The sequence below is a fragment of the Drosophila grimshawi genome, unplaced genomic scaffold (genome assembly GCF_018153295.1).
Source record: "Drosophila grimshawi isolate 15287-2541.00 unplaced genomic scaffold, ASM1815329v1 contig_311, whole genome shotgun sequence".
Lineage (NCBI taxonomy): Eukaryota > Metazoa > Arthropoda > Insecta > Diptera > Drosophilidae > Drosophila > Drosophila grimshawi.
The window spans coordinates 25,716,627-25,739,627 of NW_025063098.1; the positions used below are offsets into that span (position 1 = coordinate 25,716,627).

At 38.1% G+C, this 23,001-nt stretch overlaps 1 protein-coding gene across 5 annotated transcripts in view; it reads right to left on the reverse strand.

Moving 5' to 3' along the window:
• The window catches only part of LOC6568601 (heterogeneous nuclear ribonucleoprotein R), a 59,904-nt gene that overhangs the window by 26,873 nt on the left and 10,030 nt on the right, over nucleotides 1-23,001 (reverse strand). For 3 of the 5 annotated variants that reach the window (XR_006246656.1, XM_043214969.1, XM_043214968.1), the window contains exon 2: nucleotides 15,612-15,716. Coding sequence is in view for 2 of the 5 variants with exons in the window: in XM_043214969.1 (XP_043070904.1) it covers nucleotides 15,612-15,716 (105 nt within the window). In the remaining 3 variants the exon portion in view is untranslated. Of the gene's footprint in view, nucleotides 1-681; nucleotides 747-3,984; nucleotides 4,138-15,611; nucleotides 15,717-23,001 lie in introns of those variants that run through there. The other 2 variants (XM_043214971.1, XM_043214972.1) reach the window with 2 other exon arrangements.

Sequence of the window (23,001 nt, forward strand, 5' to 3'; positions counted from 1 at the left end):
AAATGGTGGACGACCAGCAGAAGCAGCGACGACGACGACAGCGACGGCGACAGCAGCAGCGGCTTTTAATGCGATTGTGAGCAATGTTAAATGCAATGCCTACACACACACACAACAGACGCAAGCAAGCAAAGCGTCGCAGACTAAAAAAAAGCTGCAAGTATTTGTGCATGTATGCGTGTGCTTGGGGCCACTTTTGTTATGACGCTCGTCTGTGTGCGCGTGCATTTGTGTGGCTGTGTGTTTTTGTTGCAGTGTTGTACAACGCAGACACAGTGGGGCGTAGTGTTGTTTCTAAATTTCGTCGCCTGCTGCTGCTGGTGCTGCTTTTAGCACCTGAACGCATTTCATACAAAATACAATATTAATTCATTTTGCATTCGCTTCACACATGTCAGCTGTTTAGCTTTTAAATATATATCACAACATTAATGCTGTTTAATGTTTGCATACAATTGCACACACACACACACACGCACATTTGTGGAGCTCTCTCTCTCACAAGAAATGCCGTCGCTTACTCACACGTACACACACACATACACGCACTGGCACTTGATATGAATACGACTAGTTGTTGTTGTTGTTGTCTGTCGGTCTGTATGTGTGTGTGCAGCGAAAATAGCAACGACTGTTAACATTTCTCATGCTTATATTTATTGCACTTATTTAGAAATTTACCTTTTTCAATTTGCTTGCACTAAACAGAAATTCACCAAACACTCGATTTCGTTATTTTGTTTTTTTTTTTTTGTTGTGTATTTTATGTATGGATGTAATATTTAACTAACTCATTTGCATTTTATATATATATTTATATATTCATATTTTATTTATTTATTTTTATTTTGTTTTATTTATGAGATCACAGTTCCCCCCGTTCCGCGCGCGCTCTCTTTCTTCTATCTCTGCAGCTACAAATACATGTGTACATCTATACATATATGTGTATGTGTAGGTGTGTGTGTGTGTGTGTGTGCTTGCGAATTCTCCAACAACCGAGCATCAAAAACACAGATACATTTGAATTTCTATTTGTATGTGTGTGTGTGTATTTATATTGAACGCTTTGTTCTATATATTTTGATTTGCACTTAGTTGATTATAATTTCTATTGCTTTATTCCGATTATGTATTTTCATTTATATATTATTATTAGTATTTATTATAAGTATTATTATTATTGTTGTTGTTGGGCAGCCGCGTTGTAATTGAATGGCGGACGCAGCGTCTACGTCACCGGTTCTTCGTACGGTACTTCGCACACACGTCTTTACGTCGTCACTTGCGTCGCACAACAAAACCCACAAACAACTCTGGGAGTCGCAGCCGCCGCAAGTCGTAACGAAAGCTGCACTGACGACGACGGCGACGGCAACGACTGCGACGGCGACGGCTACAAAAATGCACACAGTCAAATGTGTTGGGCTACAGACGGCATGCACATACACACACACACACATACAATGCTCGACGACAGAGAGGCAGGCTGAAAAGTTTTGCAAAGCGTGCAAAAAAAAAAAGAGTGAGCGAGAGAGCACGAGAGCGAGAGAACGCCTGAGAGAGTGTATTTTTGCGCAGAGAATAAGCAGCGCGAGTGGCGGCAGAATTTGCACAACAAAGCGTAAGGCGAAAAAACATGAGCACATACACACATGCACACAGATACGAGACGCGCTCTCCCGCTCTCGCTGCACAGAAGATCGTTTTGCTTGTGTGTGTGTAAAATGCAAAAACGTGTACAAGAAAAAATAAATAAAAAATTCAAGACTGTCGGCGGGCAAAGTTTTGTCGCGTGTGGAACGCAAGTCTGCATATGTGTGTGTGTATGCGTGTGTGGAACGCGGCGCTATCTTAAAATAAGAAATGAAAAAAAAGTGAAAAGCAACGCAACTTCAAACTTCAAATAAATAAAAGCGAAAACTGCCAAAGCAGACGTGAAAAAAAATGATTACCTCTGCCCTCCCCCAAAAAAGTAGTAAACGATAAACAGCGTCGACGTTCCACATGCCATCCACACACTGAGAACACATTATTTGCGCGTCTACGCAAAAAAAAACAGACACACAAAGCATTCCTTCGAAGGGGTTAAACGAGCGCAACAACAACATCAACAATAGGCAAATTCTGTTAATTTTTCGTACCACTTCTGAAATGAAACCAAATTGCAATGTTCAAATCAAATGCAAGGCACACACACTGTTGCATCTACACATAGATACACAAGACCCCTCCACATCTCTCTCTCCCTTGCTCTGCGCCCACGCTTGTCTGTTATATTGTTGTTGCTTTTGCTGTCCATGCGGCATTTTGGTCATGAACTTGTTGTTGGTTTGTTTTTTGTTGAGCGTCGCGTATCCACCCGCCCCCAACCCCAGCTCACCCCACAAACCACCTTTACCAAAACCACCAATGACAGGTCAGTTTTGGCTTGTGTATCAGCACTAATAAAAAATAAGTAGTACAATGTTGTTCTAATGTTTTTAAATGATTAAATTAATCTCGTTAATTTTTGTAAAATAAATATATTTCAATTAATTAAACCACTCTTTCAAATCAAATTATTCTAGAAAAAATGTTAGGTCATTTAAGTAAATTATAAATTAAAAAAAAGTTTGCTTTAAAAAATATGTTGACATATCTCAAAAATCAAGAACTTGATAATTCAAGAACTAAAAGTTGAAGTCATCTATCAACTGAAATCATTATTAAATTGAAAAAATCAGAATGTCTCAAATACACATATTTATGTATTAATCTCATACTTGAATTTAAATATTTCTGGCTATTCGAGAACGATTTGATTAGGGAAATATTTTCTTGGAGTGTATAACTGCCCACTACCACACCTCCCCCTATCCCACACAAGCGCCCTGTACATTTTAAATACAGATGGCAACTCTGAATGCTTTTTTTTTGTTGTAGTAGGCGGAATTGGTTTTTTCTGAGCGGCTTTGTTGGTTTGCCTTGAATTGCGAGTTTTGCACGTGATTTCTCAAGCAGTATAGCAAAAATGCATCACATTTGACAGCGGTTTAATCTAAATATTTCCAAATACAGTTTTATTTATTTGCTCTCCAAAGTTTATGTTAAAAGGCCTCTCAAGTTACGCTCGCACCTCGTAGTTTTTGGGAATTTGAAACCATGAGAAGCCCCCTGCTGCTGTGCTTGAATTCCAATAAGACTGCTGCCCCTAACAGTAAAAGTAGTTTGGGGTAACCTTAGATGCTTCAGCATATTCGATATTCTAAGAATCGAAAGGAAATTTTTAAAACACTCTTAATTAAGAATATATTTAATTAAATGATTTCTATCAACCAATTTAGTTAAAAAAATTTAATTAATCAATTTATTATTTAATTTAATAATCTAATTTCTAAAAATGTACACATCGCAGTTAAAATATTAAAAAAATTCAATAACAAAAATTTTGGAAAATTGCGACTATATTTTTGATTAAAAAAATGAAAATAATACTAGAAAGTTCCTATTTAAATTATGTTTTCCATATTCAGTAATAAAATATTTGCACTATTATTTATAATAATTTATATGGCATTATATCTCCCACAAAATAAGCAAAAGTATTCACAAGATTGAAAAAAATTTACAACGGATTAAAAAAGAAAGGGATTGGAAATGAAATCGTTTTTTCCTTAAACCCCTTAAAAATGGTTAATGGTTTAATGATAAAATTTATATCATGTTACCAATAATATTGATATGTTATATATATATATAAATGTTTACTTGGCTTGAGCGCATTTTAATTATATTTAGAATTGCAATCTATTTATATGTGAGTGTATCTCAATCTGAATCGCATGCCATATATATTATTATTATTATTATGCCACAATGCTGCTGATAATCAGTGAGAGCTGAGCTGAGAGCCCGATGAATATAAGAAATTGTGGCCGATGCCACGTAGAAATTCTGGAAATGTTTAGAATCGACTTCAATTCAATTTCGATGTCGACTTACTCAAGCGAATTGTTGTTTTTGTTGTTGATGTATCCAAAGTGTGTAGAGTATCCAATTGTTTGTTGCTGCAGGTGCTGTGTGTAGATATTTAATCCGAACTCGTTCGCCTTATGTGTATGTGTGTGTGTGTAATGTATGTGAATTTTTCTTCTCTTTTTTATATATATTTTTGCACTTGAATCACAAAAACTTCACTTCATTTAAAATGCTTGTTTTCTATTTTGCTTTTTCCTTTTTTCTTTCTTTTTTTTTAACGCAGCGTAGGTTTTTTAAAATTAACTTCTTTTTTTTTTTTTTTATTTATTTCCCGGCGTACAGTAGAGCGTATGAATGATGATCTCTCTTTCTCTCTGTCTCTTTCTCGCTGTTGCTATGCTGTGTGTGTCTCTTTCACTTTTTGGCGAAGAATGCAGCGTTGCAATCAGCGTTGCATTCGCCAGCAAACTGATCTCGTTGTCGTCGTCGTCGCTGCTGCGGCGGCTGCTTGTTGCGCGCAGGAAGTGCACGAAGTGCGTCGCGGTACGAAGAGGGAAGAGCCGAACTAGTTACGAGCGTGAACCTCTCTGCTCGTTTGCGATGCTGCCTGCTGCAGTTGTGTGCAGTTTGTCACGCTCTTCTTCTCTCTCGCTCTCTCTCCCTCTCTTTCTTCGCTTTTGGGCGTGTACCGTTTGTGGAGCTTTTTGATCGTGGTTCTCTCTCGGCTTTAAAGCTTCCTCTTGCTGCACTTTCCTTTATGTGTATGCGTGAGCGCGTGCTTGTATGTGTGTGTGTAATTGCATCAATTATCTCAAGTTACGTAAATGCTTGCGTTGTGTGAGCTTTGATTAAAAGCTTTCCTTCGGCACTTGCAATTTTTAATTTTGATTTGAAATTTCCTTTTACTGACTGCGTTTTCTTGTACATGTGTGTGTGTGTGTGTGGTGTATGTGTGTGTTAGTGTGTGAGTGACGAAATATCCAATTAAAATCCAAGTTAAATTTCAAATTGAAACGCAGTCGTATTAACTAAATTTAAGTAACTGTCTTTTTTTGTTTGTTTTTTTTTCACTTGATGATCATATATCGCACAAAAAAACACTTTTTAAATTAAAATTCAATTTGTTTTTTTTGTTTGTTGTTTTTCACTATTTGTGTTTGTGTTTCAGGTTGTGTTTGTTTCACTTGTTAGCAATTTACACATTTTATATTTAATTTTAATGCATTTCCAAACATGACGCTGCATTTTTATGCCATAGAAGACCGTGTTAGCCTTTAATTGTTTATCCGTCGGATGCGTTCTTTAAATTTTCTTTTTAATTTCTTAGACTGCGTAACTTTTTATTATAATTATGAATTATATATTTGTTATTATTATAATTATTATTATTATTATTTTTATAGAAGCGTACCACTTTGAATATTATAATTTAAATACCGTTGCAAATAAAGAAAAACTTAAACAAAAACTGGCAAATTTAAGTTGCACTAAAATAACACTAAGAAAATGGAATATTGAACATTAGATTTTTTTTCTTGGGCTATTTTTTATATGTGATGAATGGTTTTTTTTTGTTGCTGTTGTTGCTATTGTTTGGTTTAGTGGCTGTTATTGTTGTTTTGTTTTTACGATTATTATCCAATATATATTTTGTAAGACGTATGCGCGGACTTTTTGTTGTTGTTGTTATTGTTGATTTTTATTTAATACATTTTATTGCATCGAAAAGTTGTGAAATTTGTTTTGTTTGTTGAAGACGTTGAATTTTATTATGCTTTTTTTCGAAATAGATTGGATTTTTTGTTTACTAATACGTTGAATATTTGAAGACGTTTTTTGTGTGAAAAGTTCCAGATTTGTAATAGCGATTTTTTCGCATGGTCTTTTTGCGCGTCCGCGATACTTGCGAGTGGAGTGGCGATGCGATACAGATACAGATACCCAACTGCTGCTCGTTCAGCAGTTAGCAGTCAGTCTGTCTCGACGGCGACGTCTCTGCGCTGGGCTACAGCGACAAGAAACCAAAAAAATATAACAGCAGCAAAAAAGCACACAAGCAAAAAAAAAGAGCTTGCAGCGACAAACGAGACACACGCACATACACACACACACACACTCGCAAGACTCGACGTCGCTGAGCCGGCAAAGTTACACACACACATACACACACACGCACACAAGCGCAGCGTGCGTTTCCTTTTTGTTTTGTTTTGGCATTCGCAGCAGCAGCGACTGCATTTGTATTGGTGTGCTGACTGCAGTCTGTGACGCTCTCACTCTCTCTCTCTCCCGCACACACACACACACATGCAGCTGTACAGTGGGCTTTTTGTAGTTTTTGCACACGTTGTCAGGCAGCAGGCAGCTAGCAACCACCCAGAGATGCCTTCGCTCGTTTTGTAGTCAAACACTTTTGTCGCTCTGCAGTCAAATCACTCTCTCACGCTCTCTCTCTCTCTCTCTCTCTATCTTTCTGTGTGTGTGTGTGCGTGTGCATCTCTAGGGTTCTTCATTTTTTGCAATAGACTATTGGCATTTTTTTATGCCAACATGCCTATGCACAAACACATACTCATATATTTATATATATATATTATTTTTTTTGACCCCTCTCTCGCAAGTTTGTCGCTGCAGCGTTTTTGTCGCTATGCGCGCGTTGAAGAACATTTCAATTAACTGCAATTCTTTCAATCCGTTTTTATGATCCACTCTCTCGGCGCGCTCTCGCTCGGGCGTCCAAGTTTAATTAACTGACTGACAAACGTATCTAGATTCTAGAGATGCGACCGATAAGATGTCATTTTATTTATGTTTTTTTTTTTGTTTTTTGTATTTTTGCTTTTTGCCTGCTTCTTGGTAACTCAATTTGTGTGCAGGTGCGTTGACCGTTAGGGCAGCAGCTTAAAAGCTTAAAAGCACATTGAGAGATCAATCCGATTAACTGTAAATTATAGATCCTTGATGGGATTATAATTTGAATGAACTTCTTGTGTGTATGTGTATGTGTGTGTTTTTGTTTGTTTTTATTTATTTATATTCTTATCAGCTTTCAAACAGTTTACGATAACAATTGTATTAAAAACGATGATAAGCACACGTCATAAAAAACGTACTTGTTTTGACTCATTTCCGTCCGGGTTGTAAAGTGTTGAAATACTGTTTAAAAATAGCTTATTTTATTATGTTATTTGATTTTTATTAGACTTGTTATACTTGAAATATCAATTAGATTACGAATTGAATTTAACTTTAATAGAAAGTTTTTTTCTTTTTTACGCCCACAAGCTTATTTTTTGACTTAAAATCGCTTTCGGTTTCTTCAGGATTTTTATTTTTTTTGGGATCGGGTCAGCGAAAGAGAGAGCAAAGCAACTGTAAAAATGGAAGATAAATCTGGCAAAATAAGGTAAGAAAATGAGGAGGCAAAAGCGGCAACAGACGAAGCGAGGACATGCGCGCAAGGATAACGCAGCCTGCGACGACGACGACGATGTTGATGATGATGACCAGCAGCATCATCAAAAAATCGGTGGCATCATCAAACAGCAGCAGCAACAATAAATGCGGCGGCGATAACGCAGTTTTTTTTTGCTGTTTTTTGCAGCAAACATTGAGAATCCTGTTTTGATTCCCACAGTTTTGTATCGGAGTCTTCTTTACAACAACTACAACTGACCGGGGGACGATTTAGCTGAGCTGCTGACCAAGTGAGAGAAGTACCCCTCAGCAGCGGCGCATGGTCATCATCAATGCGGCTGCCGCTGTCGCTGCTGCTGCTACTGCGTGGTCTCAAAATAATAAGATGACATCCAACACTTCTTCAGGCAGAGGTACAGGCACAGTCAGGGGCAGAGGCAGAGGCAAGAGCAGTCCAAGTCCAAAAATTTTATACCCTAACCTTACCCCATATTATGCCTGGTGCCTCTGTGCCTGTGCCGATGCCGATGCGTTGATGAGCCTGTGCCGATGATGCCTCAAGCTTTCTGTATCTCAGCCTCTGTCTCTCCCTTTCCCTCTCCCTCTGTCTCTGTCTTTTCCTACACACAAAAAAAAATGTCAGTGCAAATATATAACTATCTAATCGGGTTTGTAAATACCTAGACATAATATTATTAACATTTTCACAATATCGGTTAAGCAACAAGGCAGAAATCTTATATATTAATTTTGAGTTCTCTCGACTAGATAATTCTTATTTCTTTAGCATTTGAAAGTAAATTTTAAATTGAACTAAAGCATAAGCAATTTTAAAAAGAGAAAACTATAAATACTTAAATGTAAACAATTGGATTCTTAATATTTATTTAATAATACTTTTTCAATATTCTAAATATTTATTTAATTAAGTTCTTTTATTTTTGTAGGCAAAAAAGCTTGCTTAGTTATCGTAATTTTTTTTTAGTGTATAAAATGCCTGTTCCAAATATTTTTCATATAAAAAATCGCTTTTTTGCGCTCGTTGGTATAATAAAAACTTATGCTGCATGCTTTTAGTTTCATTCCCCCCGATAACAGAAAAAGCAGGGCCAGGCAGCAAGGCAGAAAGAGCAGAGTGGTAGGGGCAGCGACGCACTTGGCCACACAAAGGACTTGGCCTGAAGATCGTCGCGAGCGCTCGAGAGAAAAGGACGCAGGGACTTGTCTCCATTCAAATATAATGCAGAATGTAGGTAGAGGTCGAGCCCGAGGCAGAGATAGATGTAGGGGTAGGGGTAGGGGCAGACGCAGAGGTAGGGGTAGAGGTAGAGGTACTCAAAATGTACCTGAACCTCATATCTCTCTCTACGAGCAGAGCGACACGACGTTGGCCACAAAAGGATGGACATTGTCCAGTGACCAAATCTTATTGAGCACTGATGATAATTTTAGCTTGTTGTTATTGTTGTTGTTGTGGTGGTGGTGGTGGTTATTGTTGTTCTTGTTGGTCCTGGCAAGCTCCTTGTGCAAGGAGTTAGAGAGCTGGCAAAATAAAGTCTCGTGAACATTTAAACAGATTGCTTTGCAAAAATAATAGGAGCAGGTCTTATAATAGGGGTTGTAGTTCAAAAGATGCTCTGGTACAAATATATAGATTTCTTCTTTATGAATAGTTTACAAAGAACAGATTGGTATGTGAAAATATGCAGTTTGAAATATTATAAAATGTTATAATTTTTCGTTTTATTATTTTGTTTTAATGGTTGGGTGTCGAATCCTTATAAATTCATTTATTGTTAACCAAGTCATTCAAACTCTGTTATATCAGAGCTTTCAGAGCCACAATCGGTTGTTTTTTTTTAATTATAGCGAAAGTTAGATGATGGCAGGTTAACTTCTATATTTACTAATGTTAATAAACAATTTATTAATGGATTGATTGTTTTTCTCAAGATTCACAGTTCAATCAAACATTTTATCGATTTTTAAGCCAAAAAAAAAAAATAATAATCGTGAGAATTTTTTAATACCGTTAACTAAGGCACGCGTAGCCCCTAGAGACCGGTACCGTTCACCGTGAGTTGATTACAAACCTGAACCCGAACCCGAACCGGACCGCACCCGATTCTTTAGTGAACAAATAGCTGCCGATCGTCGAATTGATTTATATCGAATTCGACATCGATTCAAATGCATAACTTTTAACGAGCCCTGTAAGCTGACTACTTTTAACAGCATCCCTATGTTAACTCACTGTTAATACCATAAGTAAGGCGTTGACTGGAAGAAATCGTACAATTTATTAATATATTTAATGTCAACTAATGTCAATCCACAATAAAAAAAAGAAGAAATATTTCTAAGATATTCTTACATAAACTAAAATTTATTTTGGGAATCAAAAGTAGCTTGGGTTCAAGGCACCCCAGAAGAGAAGTACTGCTCAAAGATCTATGTGTGCGTCTCTGAGAGGTTAGTAGTGCAGGGCTGAGCTAAAGTTCATTTTCAGGTTCGCTGGCCGCTCGCAAATTTGTTGTTTGCCCAAAATCTTAAGGAGCAGCAAAGACACAGGAAGTGGACGAGAAGAGAAAGAATGAAACTTCAATGCGACATTTGCATTTTTAATGCAGACCAAAAAGTTCGTTTGATTTGCGTTCGCTTGATTTTTTCTATATACTGGTTCCAATTTTATTTTTTTTATAATTTAATATATTTGGCTTCAGTTTTTTACTCTTTTTTTTTTTTTGGTTGGATAACAGCAAGGCCATTGTGTGTTGCGCCACGGTGTCACCTTCGAGGAGCCGAAGGACCTCTTCGCTGACCAGACAACACAAAAAAAACCAAAGAAAAAATCAAAAAAAAAAAGAGGAAAAAAGAAAAAGCTAAGCAGAAAAGCACACAGACTCACACACACACTTCGAGGCGAGTGTACGCGAAGAATATCCTTTTGTGATATATGAGTAAGTTGTACCTGAAGGATGCGTCGCCGTCACTGCTGAGCCGTTGTGTACACACACACTGGGTGTAGGGTGGTGTATGGAAGCAAGCTGCAGTTGATATCATTTGATATCGAGAAAGAACGTACACATACCATACCATATATATATATAGCGGATGTGCCACACGGAGCAGCACACATCCAGAGAGACGCCGCGTCCAAGAAGGACGAGCAGCACCCCTCGCCATTTTGGATGGGTTGGTGGTGAGCTGGCCTTTTGTTTTTATTGCCGCATCGCTGGTGGGAAAATTTATCTAAATTGTTGATGGCGTTTTTTTTTCTTAAAGGATTTCGTATTCTACTTTTTTTTTTTGGGTTTTTGTGTTGTTTTTGTCATATTGTGGAATGTTTTGTCGTCACTTTTTTGCGCAAAAAAGTATAAAAAAATACCAAAAAAAATGATGCGCAAGTAAATGTGGCCCAAAGAGTCCATAAATTAAGCCAGGGCAAAACTGACAGCAAACCTAGCCAAAGGATCAGCGTCGAATATGTGGAACAACAACAAACACAACAACAACAATAACTGAAATTGGATGAAGGTGTTAAAATACAATAGAAGCCGTTTGTTGTTGTGTGTGTTGCCAGCTGATGGTATTGTTTGACTGCCACTGCCGCAGGACGACGCTGTGGCATGTAGAAACTCTTTTCTCCCTCAGCGAGAAAGTAAACATTTTTAGCCAATTAGCTGTCAAATGCATTCCCCCTCCACCCACTTGACAGCCAGCCGGAGACGTCGAGACGCTAGTGCCAAGCACCAAAATCTAACAAACAAAAAACAGAAAACCAAAAATAGTCAAGTATACCAGGCAAGAAGAATCGTTTAGACAGCCCTGGTTCTATACAAATTGTATAAGTGAAGGCGGTATTTGAACTTTGGGCTTATTAGCCTTTAGCGATGAGTGAAAAATATTAACTAGAGAAAAATAATAAATGATAATAAATTATATTGAATTGTGGGCTTATAATACTCCTATATTATCTAGATAATTAACAATTTTAAGGCGATTTTAATTTCATTTGGATTTTGTTTTTAAATTTGTGAACAATTTAATTTCACTAAATATTAACAATATTTGTTACCAACTATAACAACTAGATATAAATGTGTAAATTATTTTAATCAGAAAGAGGAGAAAATAGATACAAAGAGAATAGAGAGAGGAAAAAGGAACTTCACAATTGGGGAGCTTTCAGTAAAAAACTAAACTCGTTTTGCGTTTGGATAACATAAATTTCAGAATGTCAAACTCAAACGAATTTGGATTCCGGTTCTGCTATGAAAAGCGCAAATGTATTCCTTTTTTTCCAAATTTCGATCACGGTATTCGTCGTTACAATAGGACACTATGTATCGGTACAAAAAGACAGTTTGAAAAAAAAATAATCTAAAATTATCGAACTGCCATGAATTTAGTTTTGGATTTCGGGTTTGGCTCCGAACTTATAATTGACACCCTGGCAAATCTATAGTTGAGATAAAGCTTGATCAGGTTCGCATTTTGATGCTGTATGAATTAAGAGATACTTTCAGAATACACCTTTTTTGGCCACATTAATTGGGTGCAGGGTATATCAAAAATAAAAACGAAAGCGCGGAAAAACTGCGACGTCAGCAGCAGCTGTAAAATTGCCAGTCGCTTTTCACACGCCACAAACTACTAACTGACGCTCAAGGGTTGGCAATTATTTTTAACGAACTTTTCCTAGGCATAAGTGTGTGCATCTAGTGTGTGTTGGTATTGCTATCTGTTTGTGTGTGTCCTGGGTCAATGTGCTGCTGTTGCAAAGAATATTGCGCATACGCCACCGATGCAGAGACGACCCTAGTGTGTCTCATCACACAGAAATCTCTCACGCAATATTTTTAAAGATCCCAAGCAAAAAATACAAAACAAAAAAGAAAAAATACAAAATAATAAAACATCTGCGTTCGACACACATATAAATCTGAGTTGTTGCAGCTGCAACAACAGCGGCAGCAGCAGGCGCAATCAACGCATTAAATCAATTTTAACTTGGCCTACTTTTCAATACTCTTCCTCTTCATCTTCCGTACAAGCAACAAAAGCTAAAAGCGAACCCTTAATGCAGTTCATGCAACACTCGTTGTTGTTGTTGCTGATGCTAGTTGCAACGACTGCAGCTTGCAACTGGCACAGCGGGCACACGTAAGAAGTATATGTGCAGGGCGCCGGGGTTTTTGTAAGGGGCAGGGATGCAATCTGCGCAGCACATGGCGTTTCGCACAGGAGAAGTGGTATTTTTTCTTTTTACCATTTTTTGAGCATAGTTAAAATTGAATGTGCACTTTTAATGCGTAAAAGGTATCACCTACACTTCTTGCAACATTGCAGGTTGCAGTTGCTGACTCTCCACATCTCAAAAGCTCCACTTACAAATTTATGACACACTTTTGAACTGGTTTTTTTTAAAGACGTCGACCCATTTTTTTTAGCCTAAATGTTTGGCTATGCACTGAATCTATTAAAATGGGGAAAGAGTATATATATATATATATATATATATTCTGGCTCAGTCTATCTAGCTATACTCGTCTGTCCGTGTGTCTTTTATATTACTAAGCCACATTATTTAGTCATTTCCATCTTTTCGTCTGACCTTAGAATGATAAGTTCTCTTAACAAGCATTAATTGTAATGCTTGTGTGGTGTGATCTGAAAGTATACCAATGTATTAAGAAAGTTATATTGATTCGATACAAAATAACACTGGAAAAACTTGGGATTATCAGAAGAACAATGTGTACAGCTTTGGCCATGAGAATATTGTAACACGCGTTGGTTATATTGAGGAAATTGCACATTTAGTCATGGAATATTCCAACCTCAAAATTTACTACTAATCAAAAACTTCAAAAGGTTGCAGATTGGAGATTTTTGCACCGTTAAAGAATTGGCGACACAAAATACGGAAGAGGTTGGCACAGCTTCTTATGTGGCACCCGAGGTTTGGGTTTATTAGCAAATTTTATTAGTTAGCTGTTCCATTTATTCGCAGGTTTTCAGTTCACATGGAAAATATACGGAAAAATGTGACATTTACAGCTTTGGCATTATTCTGTGGGTGGTAATGCCGCGCATAAATTCTTCCGATTATATCGGAGAAGGGGGCCGACCGGAACTCAATGTTAAAATTATTACGGAATGTGAGCAAATTGCAAAAACTGAGATAGCGTTCCGGAGAAGCGACCCTCTGCCGGGTCAATTCAACTTTCTAAAATTCCGTGTTCTGAGATTGTAATATAAGTGATTTCAAAATTGTTTTGGACTTTTTAAGGTTGTTACTTGCAAAACAATGTATTATTAAACCTAAATAAAAAGGGAAAAATCACAGTAAAAAAAAATTAATAACAGAGCTGTAGACTTTAAATTCGGAAGATAAGTTCTTGTATATTATACGCATTTTTATCGATAACTGCCCCTGTTTTGCAGGTTACTAGTTTATTCATAGTTCCTAGGGCACTTTTAACCGATATCTCTGATGATTATGGCTAGATGATATATGTAGTGCTCCGATCCGATTCTGACACCTTCACGCTTATCTTTCATGTTTCACAAATATAGCTTCCAAAATGGCAGAGCTTACATGGATGAACTAGGTAACTGGTAAAATATCCTCTTTTTTTGCTAAGCGAATTAAACTGCATATAAATTTCACACCTTATACTGGAAAATTTGCAAGCCTATATTAATTAAAATAAAGATCTCGCATGAATTAGCACGCACACACAGACTCTCACATATACACATCATTTTAAGAACCTATTGACATTATCACGTTGCGGGCAAAACCATTTAGGGGAGTCTCTCAGCCCTCGTCTTTGTACGTCTTACCTTGAGGCAAGACCGGCATTGGCAGCCAAGCGTTGCAAGTGAAGCGCCGCATTGAGAGGCACTTCTTTGCTTCTACTGCTTCTTCAGACTACCCCCCACACACCTTAGTGGTTCCTCCCTCTCCGCTTAACGATAGGCACATTACACAGCTATTTACTTAACCCATTAATTCTGCAGTGGCAGCAGGCACCAGCAGCAGCAGCAGCCGAAAAAAATGAGAGGTTAACATTCTGGAGGCAGCCAAAGGTGCTGACATCGAGTTTGGTTGCAAGCAAACAGTAGGTGAGCGGAGAGTGGGGGGAGGTGAGTGCAACCGAGTTGTTTGTATGTACATATATAGGGGCGAAAGAATCGTGTTGCATGTGCCAAAAGGCGCGAAGAACCGTGTATACTGAACGAAAACCAGGACTTCGTTCTACGAAAATGAAATACATCAAACAATTACTATACAGAAAGAAAGGTGTAATTTCAATGGTCATTTGCCAGATTAAATATATTTTCGATTTGATATTTAAGAACATTTGCATTTCAACTTTTTGTAAAAATAGAATAGACCAATGGAGAAATTTATTTATTTAATAATGCTGAAACTTTACATGAAGTTCACAGTTCCATTTTAAGTTTACGAGAAAAATTGTCGTTGGTTAATATATTTTTTTATATATTTTTTTTTTTTTGGCGCATGAGTCAATGCCCTCAACTAATTTTTTTGAGTGTATGCATGCACATATGTAGGGTGGTATGCATGTGATTGTATTTGCATTATGTAAACGCAGAAAGTAGGCATGTGGCTTATACATTTATATATGCATTATATACATGTTTATATATATACATATATATATCATATAACCGGCTGGACCTACATCAACATGTGTGCAACAGTATTAATGTGCAGCAGATGAAGAAGAAGAAGGCGTACAAAGAACTGACGAGGCGGCATATGATGAAGAACAACTGCCACAATGAAGACGAAGCAGCAGCAAACATGCTGTTGCCACAAATTTGGTGGGTGACAGAGGGGGTGCAGAGGCGTCACGATGCGGCGTCTCGTCAGATGTGGCATAAGCATAAGTAAAGTCCTTCAACAGCCGCCAGACACAAACTAACCTCAAATGCTCCAGGCCAATAAGTATGTGTCGACGTTGCAAGGAGCAGAGGGTCTGGGACTGGGGGAGGTGGCGGGGGGGTTGGGTTGGGGTTGAATGGGGCAGGATATTAGGCTAATAAAAACATTTCCGCAAGTGACTTTCCGGAGTTTAGCAGTATCATTTTAAGTGTGCGGAAAAACAGCAATTTACAAGATACATTCAACAACTTCAGCATCCATCTCCACCCCTCCTCCCTCCCCCTTTGCTTAATTAAATTTTTGTTTCACTCACCGCCACGTTGACCCGAGGTGTTGTTGCTGTTGTTGTTGATCCGATTAGTCGAATACATCTCCGAATTGTAGCCCCGATACGGCTCCCGTGATATGTTGTGAGCAACTGCAAAGAAGAAGATTTTTGGAATATTATATAATAAATACAATTATTAACCTTTTAGTTAAATATGATAATGATGAGATATGATATGATATGATATGATATAGATGAGAATATATTGTTAGATTGTCGGATTGTGATGAGTCTACGTGTTTAAAGGCAATGTCTCTGGTCTGATGGATTTAGAAGCAATAAATCAATTAATATCAAATCGTTGTTCATGAGGAATATCTATTATTATATTGCTTGCTCTATATCTATATTTTTCACATTTTTATACCCATATTATAATATATTCTTGATCAGCATCACTAGCCGAGTCTATATAGGTTTCTATGCGAACTAATTAGTATTTTATTTTAAGATATCGTAAAGTTTGCTGATGGTTGCTGGGGCGCCAAATCCATGCAAAAAATGGTGGACCATTTTGTATTTGAGTACCCTGTTTTACTGTTCTTAAATGTATTTATTAATTTTTTGTATCTTTCTGTGTCGACTGATTTTAAATAAATAAATAAATTAGGCAAATACTGCTCAACGAATTCTAACCACTTCTACTATCTGATCTGCATTTTACATTTCGAGCTCTAGCTGCCTGGAGACGCGGTTGCAGGCAAAGAATTTATGCAACACACTTATATATGTACACATACACGCACACACTCACAGACACAGACACGCACACAAAAGGGTAGGCCTATGAAAAAAAGCGCTTGCTGCAACTTTGCTCACGAAGAAGGACAAAGTTAATGGCGAACATGACAGCGCGTGTGTATATGTGTGTGTGTGTGTGTGTATGTGTGTGTGTGTGTGGGTACAGTATGTACCAAGCGGTGCAGTGCTGCTCCTGGCACAGCGCGACTCCTTTTAGCTTTTACTTAACGTTTTCGCATTGTATTTTTTTATTATGCTTATACATTTCTATGCATGCGAGTGTGCCTCGCGTTGTGCATGCGCCTGTGTGTGTGTGTGTGTGTGTGTGTTTGTGTTTGTGTGTGAGTGTGAGTGCATGTGTGTGTGTGACCGGAAACTGCCATTTAAAGTGCATTTTAAGAGGATGAATGCGTTGCGGAGACGTCGACGCCGAGAGAGAGAGAGAGAGAAAGAGAGTGAGAGGGAAAGGGAGAGAGGGAGAGAGGGAGAGAGAGAGAGAGAGAGGTGTGTTCGCTGCTCGACTCCTGCTTTGCTTCACTTCACTTGTGTGCTAAGTGAAAGAAAGGAGAACTCTGTCCAAGCCAGCGTATGCTAAAGCTATAGCTAAAGCTATTGCCACACAGAGAGAAACGAATCCTGTCTCAGTTCCACATTTGACTAACCCAGCAAAGCGAACGTTCTTCTGTTTAATATCAACGTCAGTTTCTTAAAATAATGTTGAATTTCGATTTATATTCTGAATTTGAATAAAGTTCCAGTGCGTTTTCCGGGTTGACACCCTTTCAGTTCCATATATTTACAACAAAACATCTTTGATTTCTTCATTTTCTTTTTACATTTCGATTTTGACTAGCATATTAAATATATTTGTTTTGCTTTTTTGATCTGAACTTTCATTTAATTTATTGTTTTTTTTTGTGTTCTTTTCTTTTTATATTTATTATATTTAAATTTTAGTCATTAAAGTTTTGATTTCAAGTCTTTTTGAGATTTCATTCAAATATTAAAATTTCCTTTTTTTTCAGGTTGTATTTTTAGTCATTCATCAATTATATATAAGATATTTTTTAAAAATAATTTGCTTGTATTTAATGAAGATGACGACTTTTCTCTCTATGTACCCACTACTCCGCCACCAGCTCCTTCTGCTCATTGTGTTGGCTGTTGTTTTTGTCGATGTTTTGTTTTTATTTTGTTGAAGCAAACTCCTTTGTGTCGCAATCCTCTCCTGCCTGCCTACCTTAGTCCGACTGGTTGGTTAGTTAGTTGGTTGCCTGGTTGCCAGTTAAAAAAAAACATGTGTAATTTAACTCCTTTTTAATTACATTCAATCTCCTCCATCCCCCACTACCGTTGTCTGGCAAAGGTGTGTTGTCTCTTGCCTGGATTCCCAACTCTCTTTAACCTTCCCTGCGAATATCGATTTTCAATTTTTGACTGCAAGAGCAAGGTGTTGAAACGATTTGTAAAGGTGACACAACTCCGGGGGAATGAGGAGGGAGGGGGGGGGGGGGGCACAATGTGGTGAAGTGCAGTCAATTGCCAATAATCTCGAATCTCAAATCTCCAATCTCGAATCAAGGGATCATATTTGTCTCATTACGAACTGCACTTAACCAATGCATCGCCAGAATGTATGTTTGGTTAACTGAACCTGTAAATGGAAACGTTTGCCTTAAGCAAAGATGAATCTTTCAACTGGCAAAACGGTAAGATGAAATCTAAATATAAACTATTTGAGGTGACTTTATACACCTTAATCCTATGTTAAAAAAACATCGATGGGTTTTAGAAAATCTGGCTTACGAACCAAACTTTAGGTTAACACAATAATAAGAATCTCTGTTAAGTTCTCCCTTAATACCAAGAAGTTTAACTCTAGAAGCGTATCAAATTCTAAATCTACAAACTAAAAGTACTTAATTACAAAGCAGCTGCCTCCTACTCCACTACCCCCCACTCTTCCTCCTGTACCATTGTTAGTCTGTTGGCTTGAGGGGGGCATAAACATAAACTTTAAATATGTTTACACATGAGTTGGTTTCAAGAATCGCTTTGTGCTATTTACTTTTTGCCGTTTTGCCAGCCAACCCATACAACATTTTCCAGAGGAATAGGTCAGTACGGTCTACAGGGTGAGGGTGTGTGCGACTCAGTGTGTGTGTGTGTGCATGTGTGTGTGTGTGTGTGTGTATAAAATTTATAAGAGGCATTAAAGAGCTATGGTGCCGGAGGACTTGTAGGGAAAATACATTATGTGCATATAATGAGCACATAATGAGTACATAATAATATTAAGTGCAATGGTTGTTCCCCCACCCTCCGCCCCTTACCCACTTTCCTTACCCCTTTCGCCGCAAACTGCATTGAGTTACCCTCGCTGGGTTCAATGACAGCGGAGAAGGTCGAATATGCACATGAGCAACTAGAAGGGATGCTCTTAAACGCTGTTATCCTTTCCGGCACGCAGGATATCGCTGATATATGTGACTTCGATTTCGCCGAAGGAGCGCTGTACACTGTGAAAAATGTGTCGTACTTTAAGCAAACATTGGGTCAACAATGAGGTCTGCAAAGAGTACCTAATAATATTAAAAGTAATTAATAAAGTAAGATTGCCTGAAAACGATAAAAGTGATAAAGTATCTAGTCGGTGAAACGAACGTGAGATTCAAACCAGTTCGATTTAATTATTATTTTTATGGTTTAATCAAATCGAAACGATAATAAGATTATGATTTTTTTCGAAATTATTTCGGTTTGTCACAAGACAAAAGTTTGAAACTGCAATGGTTGTTTGGTTAATAGTTCTTTAAATATTTCAAATTTCTGAGGTTACCGTTTTATTCATATACTTTAATAATTGTTTTAAAATATTATGCTGATTTCGAGTTTTTAGGAAGTGTTGAGAACCAGAACCCATTTGAAAACTTTTTGTTTTTGTTTTTTAGATCTTTATTTGGGTATTTTTATATATTATTTTATATGTTTAATTTCTAGAATGCTTAAAAAATCGTAATCGTACTTGAGGGGGATAAACGAAATTTTCTTTGCTTAATTTTCTCTCAGTGTGTGTGTTAAGTGCAGCAGTGTGCGAATAGTTTTTCTTGATGCATATCTTTAAGGAGTCGACACCAGTAGCAGCTGGCAGCTGCTGCTAACTAAAGTATCTCATAGATACAATTTAAATGTGAACTTCTAGCAAAAATTGCATCCAGTTGGCATTCACAGTTCCTGCTCCTGCTGCTGCACTCGCTCCCTGCTCCTGGTTTCTGCGCAACTTCCGCTGCAAGTTTCTTGGATTTTGCATTATGATTTATTTTTGTTTTTCTTTATTTCTTTTTGTTTTTTTTTTTGTTTCTTTCAATTTTTGCATTTTGTTTTTGTTTGGCTGACCAGAGGAACTCTTTTGTAATCGTGCGATAACCCCGACGCAGAGAAGAGAACTTGAAACTCAACCCCTAAATGGGAAAACAATACGAAATTGCATTGCAATTGCATGTCCAGCTTAGCAGGATGCCAGGCCAGGCCACAACAGGCAGGCAGGCAAAGCTTAACGCAGAAGGTCCAGGCAGGTCCTTCGCGGCAATTAGAACGCGTCCAGGATCCTCTAGCTGCTTATGGTTGTTGTTGTTTTTCTTGTTTATTTACATATCAAAAATGGCATTATATATATATATATATATAAAGAATAATGAATAATGGCTGAAGCAACAAATGCAATGCAAGGATTCGAGCCGCTTGCATTCCTTTTGTGCGCGATATGCGCGAGAATCCTTTTTTGATATCTTTTGTGCTTATTAAATGCATTGCGAAGCGAACGGATTTGAATCCAGGCAGCCCCCTTCCCCCTCTATTGTGCTATCTGATGCCGCATGGCAACCAAGCAAAAACGAAAACAGACAGACGGACAGACAGACAGGAAGCGGGATAGGCCAGGCTATGAAATGAATACGCATAAATTACATGCCTGTTGATCTTGGCGGCAAATCAACAAAAAGGACATGCCAACTGATCAACTGGTCAACTGGTCAACTGGCCATGGGAACGGATTACGTGCCACGAAATGCAATTGAAGATAATTGCACTGCATATTTAAAATGCATCCATCGTTGGAATTGAAGATTTAAGTTTATTGCATAAATCAAGTAAGTATGCTCGACTACGAGATGTGATGCGAGGAAAGCCAAGTCTATACCTATCGGATAATTATGTATATACTGTCTCTCAAGTATTATTATAATATATTTATATATTTGGCTTTATTGTCATCGAGAATCGATTATTCTTGTACATTTTCAGTTACGAGTTTACATTCAAAAATACTTAGTCTTTATAGTTTTATAGTCCCAGAGAGACATGTCTCGGCTTTTGACCTGACCAAGAGATGCATAATCAATAAGCGCATGTTATTCTGAGAACTTTCTCTAATGCCATTTTATACATGCTAATTAGAAATTTAAAGTGAAAAGAATATAATTTCTTGAATTTGTAAATATTTAAAATTGTTTTCCACGCTCTCGAGTCAAAAACAAAACAAACAAACAAAAAGGGAAAAAGTTCTTAGCAATTGGATTGCAAAGAAAATCTAGAGCGAATTGAGCGCAGCTTGTCCACTTGGGATATAAAAGTAATTTCAAACCTGAAAAAGGCGACAGGCGAGTTAAAAGTAGTGGCAAGTTGACTACTGGTGAAATATGCAGCAGGATGCGGCCTCCTGGCTGAGTTTGTAGCATTGTCGGGGGTCATGATGATGTCTTGCCTCTTACGTTTTCTGTGCTTGCAGCAAGACTTTACTTTAGCTATTGTCGTAGGTCCTTGAAGGGTCCTCTCGTGTACAAGTCTCGTGCGCAGCGAGGCAAAACGTCATTTGCCTGGCAGGGTCCTGTGCCGGGCATGTTGCCTTCGCCCTGGTCAGAGGCAACTGCAACAACTGTAACAGCAACAGCAACAGCAACAACGAGAACAAATAGCCATATGTGACAGGGACTACAATTGAATTACAAAATTTGTCGATGCGAAGCAAATAAATGTTAGCAATGACTGGAAACTACGAGTAGAGCTGTAGTTGCAGACACAGGACACATGTCAGCAAACGAGGAAGGGGTGGGGAGAGGATGACTGACTCAAGTGGCCCCTCTTGCTGGCCAAAGGACATGTTCTCTAAAACGGAAATTAGGTGACAGGCACAGACGGTAGAAGGTAGATGGTTGATGGTAGACGGCGAGCGAGACACTTCTCGGCCACGTTCTGGTTTACCTTTTGCGGTCTCGAGACGACGACTATTCTGCACAGTGCAACCAGATGTCAAATTGTCAGAAAAAAAGAAAACGGCTCAGAATTTTAGATATTCGGCAAGGCTAACTCACCTTATATATTTCTAAAAACCAGGGTTTTTTCGTAAAATTTTTCTAAACTTTAGAAAAAATTTGTTTAATTTTCAGGTTGTGTGTAGATTTCTGTAGCAGTGTGCGACAGACATCTTGGGTCGACTTTAATTGCTCCATTGAGTTTGAGATGTTGGCCTGTCCAAGCTTTTTGCTCGTTGCTGCTCAAATTACTTTAAGGCTGTTACTGTTGTTGTTGTTGTTGTTGTCGCTTTCGCTTTGCTCTTCTGTCCAGGGGCATAATCATAAAGCTGATGTATGTCGACATGCTTTCTCTCTCTCTCTCTCTATTTCTCTGTGCAATGAAGATTGATTCGGCCATAGCACAAAACAGCTATGCCAAAACGGAAGTCGAACTGAAGCCTCTGGCAAAAAGTATCTAACGGATGCAATAGACCGAGCTCTTAAGTAAAGTAGAACAGTAGATGGAAGAGTTCGCGAGCGAGGAGCGAGGAGCGAGGGGGTGGGGTGTGGCGCTTAGAGAAGGGGCTGTCAATGCAATTAACGCTGCACGGGCTGCCACACGATAACAATTCGCTATACAAAAGTCAAAAAGCAGCATTTGTAGCTGCATCTGTATGGGTATGTATATCTGTATCTGTATCTGTGAGTCTGGGGGCCTCTGTGTGTGTGTGTGTGTGTGTCGCGTATCTCTCGCCTCTATTTTTCGCATCTCTCTTCCGACTGTGTCTGTGCGCGTGAGAGTCGCGTGTGCAATGCTGCAAAATGTTTAAATTCGCAATTTCTTTTTCACTTTGTATACCCAGTGAATTGGGTGCTAAAGGGGTATCATGAAATTGGCAAAGATATGTCACGGGTGTAGAGAGAGGGAGAAAAAAAGAGAATGGGAATGAGAGATAGTGAAAAAAAGAGAGGGAGAGCGAGACAGAAAGTGATGGAGATAGATAAAGAGTGAGAAACAAGGAGCTAGATAAATAGATAGAGAGAGAGAGAGAGAGAGAGAGACAGCGAGAAGGACAGAGAGACAGATTTATAGACAAACTGATGAGATATAGACAGAAAAGGACGGATATATAGACAGATTGTGAGAGAGAAAGAGAGAGACAAAGGCATAGAAAGAGGGAGAGAGAGACACACAGACAGAGGCAGAGGGAGACAGGGAGACAGATAGAGACAGAGAGGGAAATAGACGATTTAACCGATTTGAATGTACGATATATCTGATTTTTCTATAAATACATATTTCCGATCAAGAACAGGAGAAATTCATCTAAGATTATAATAAC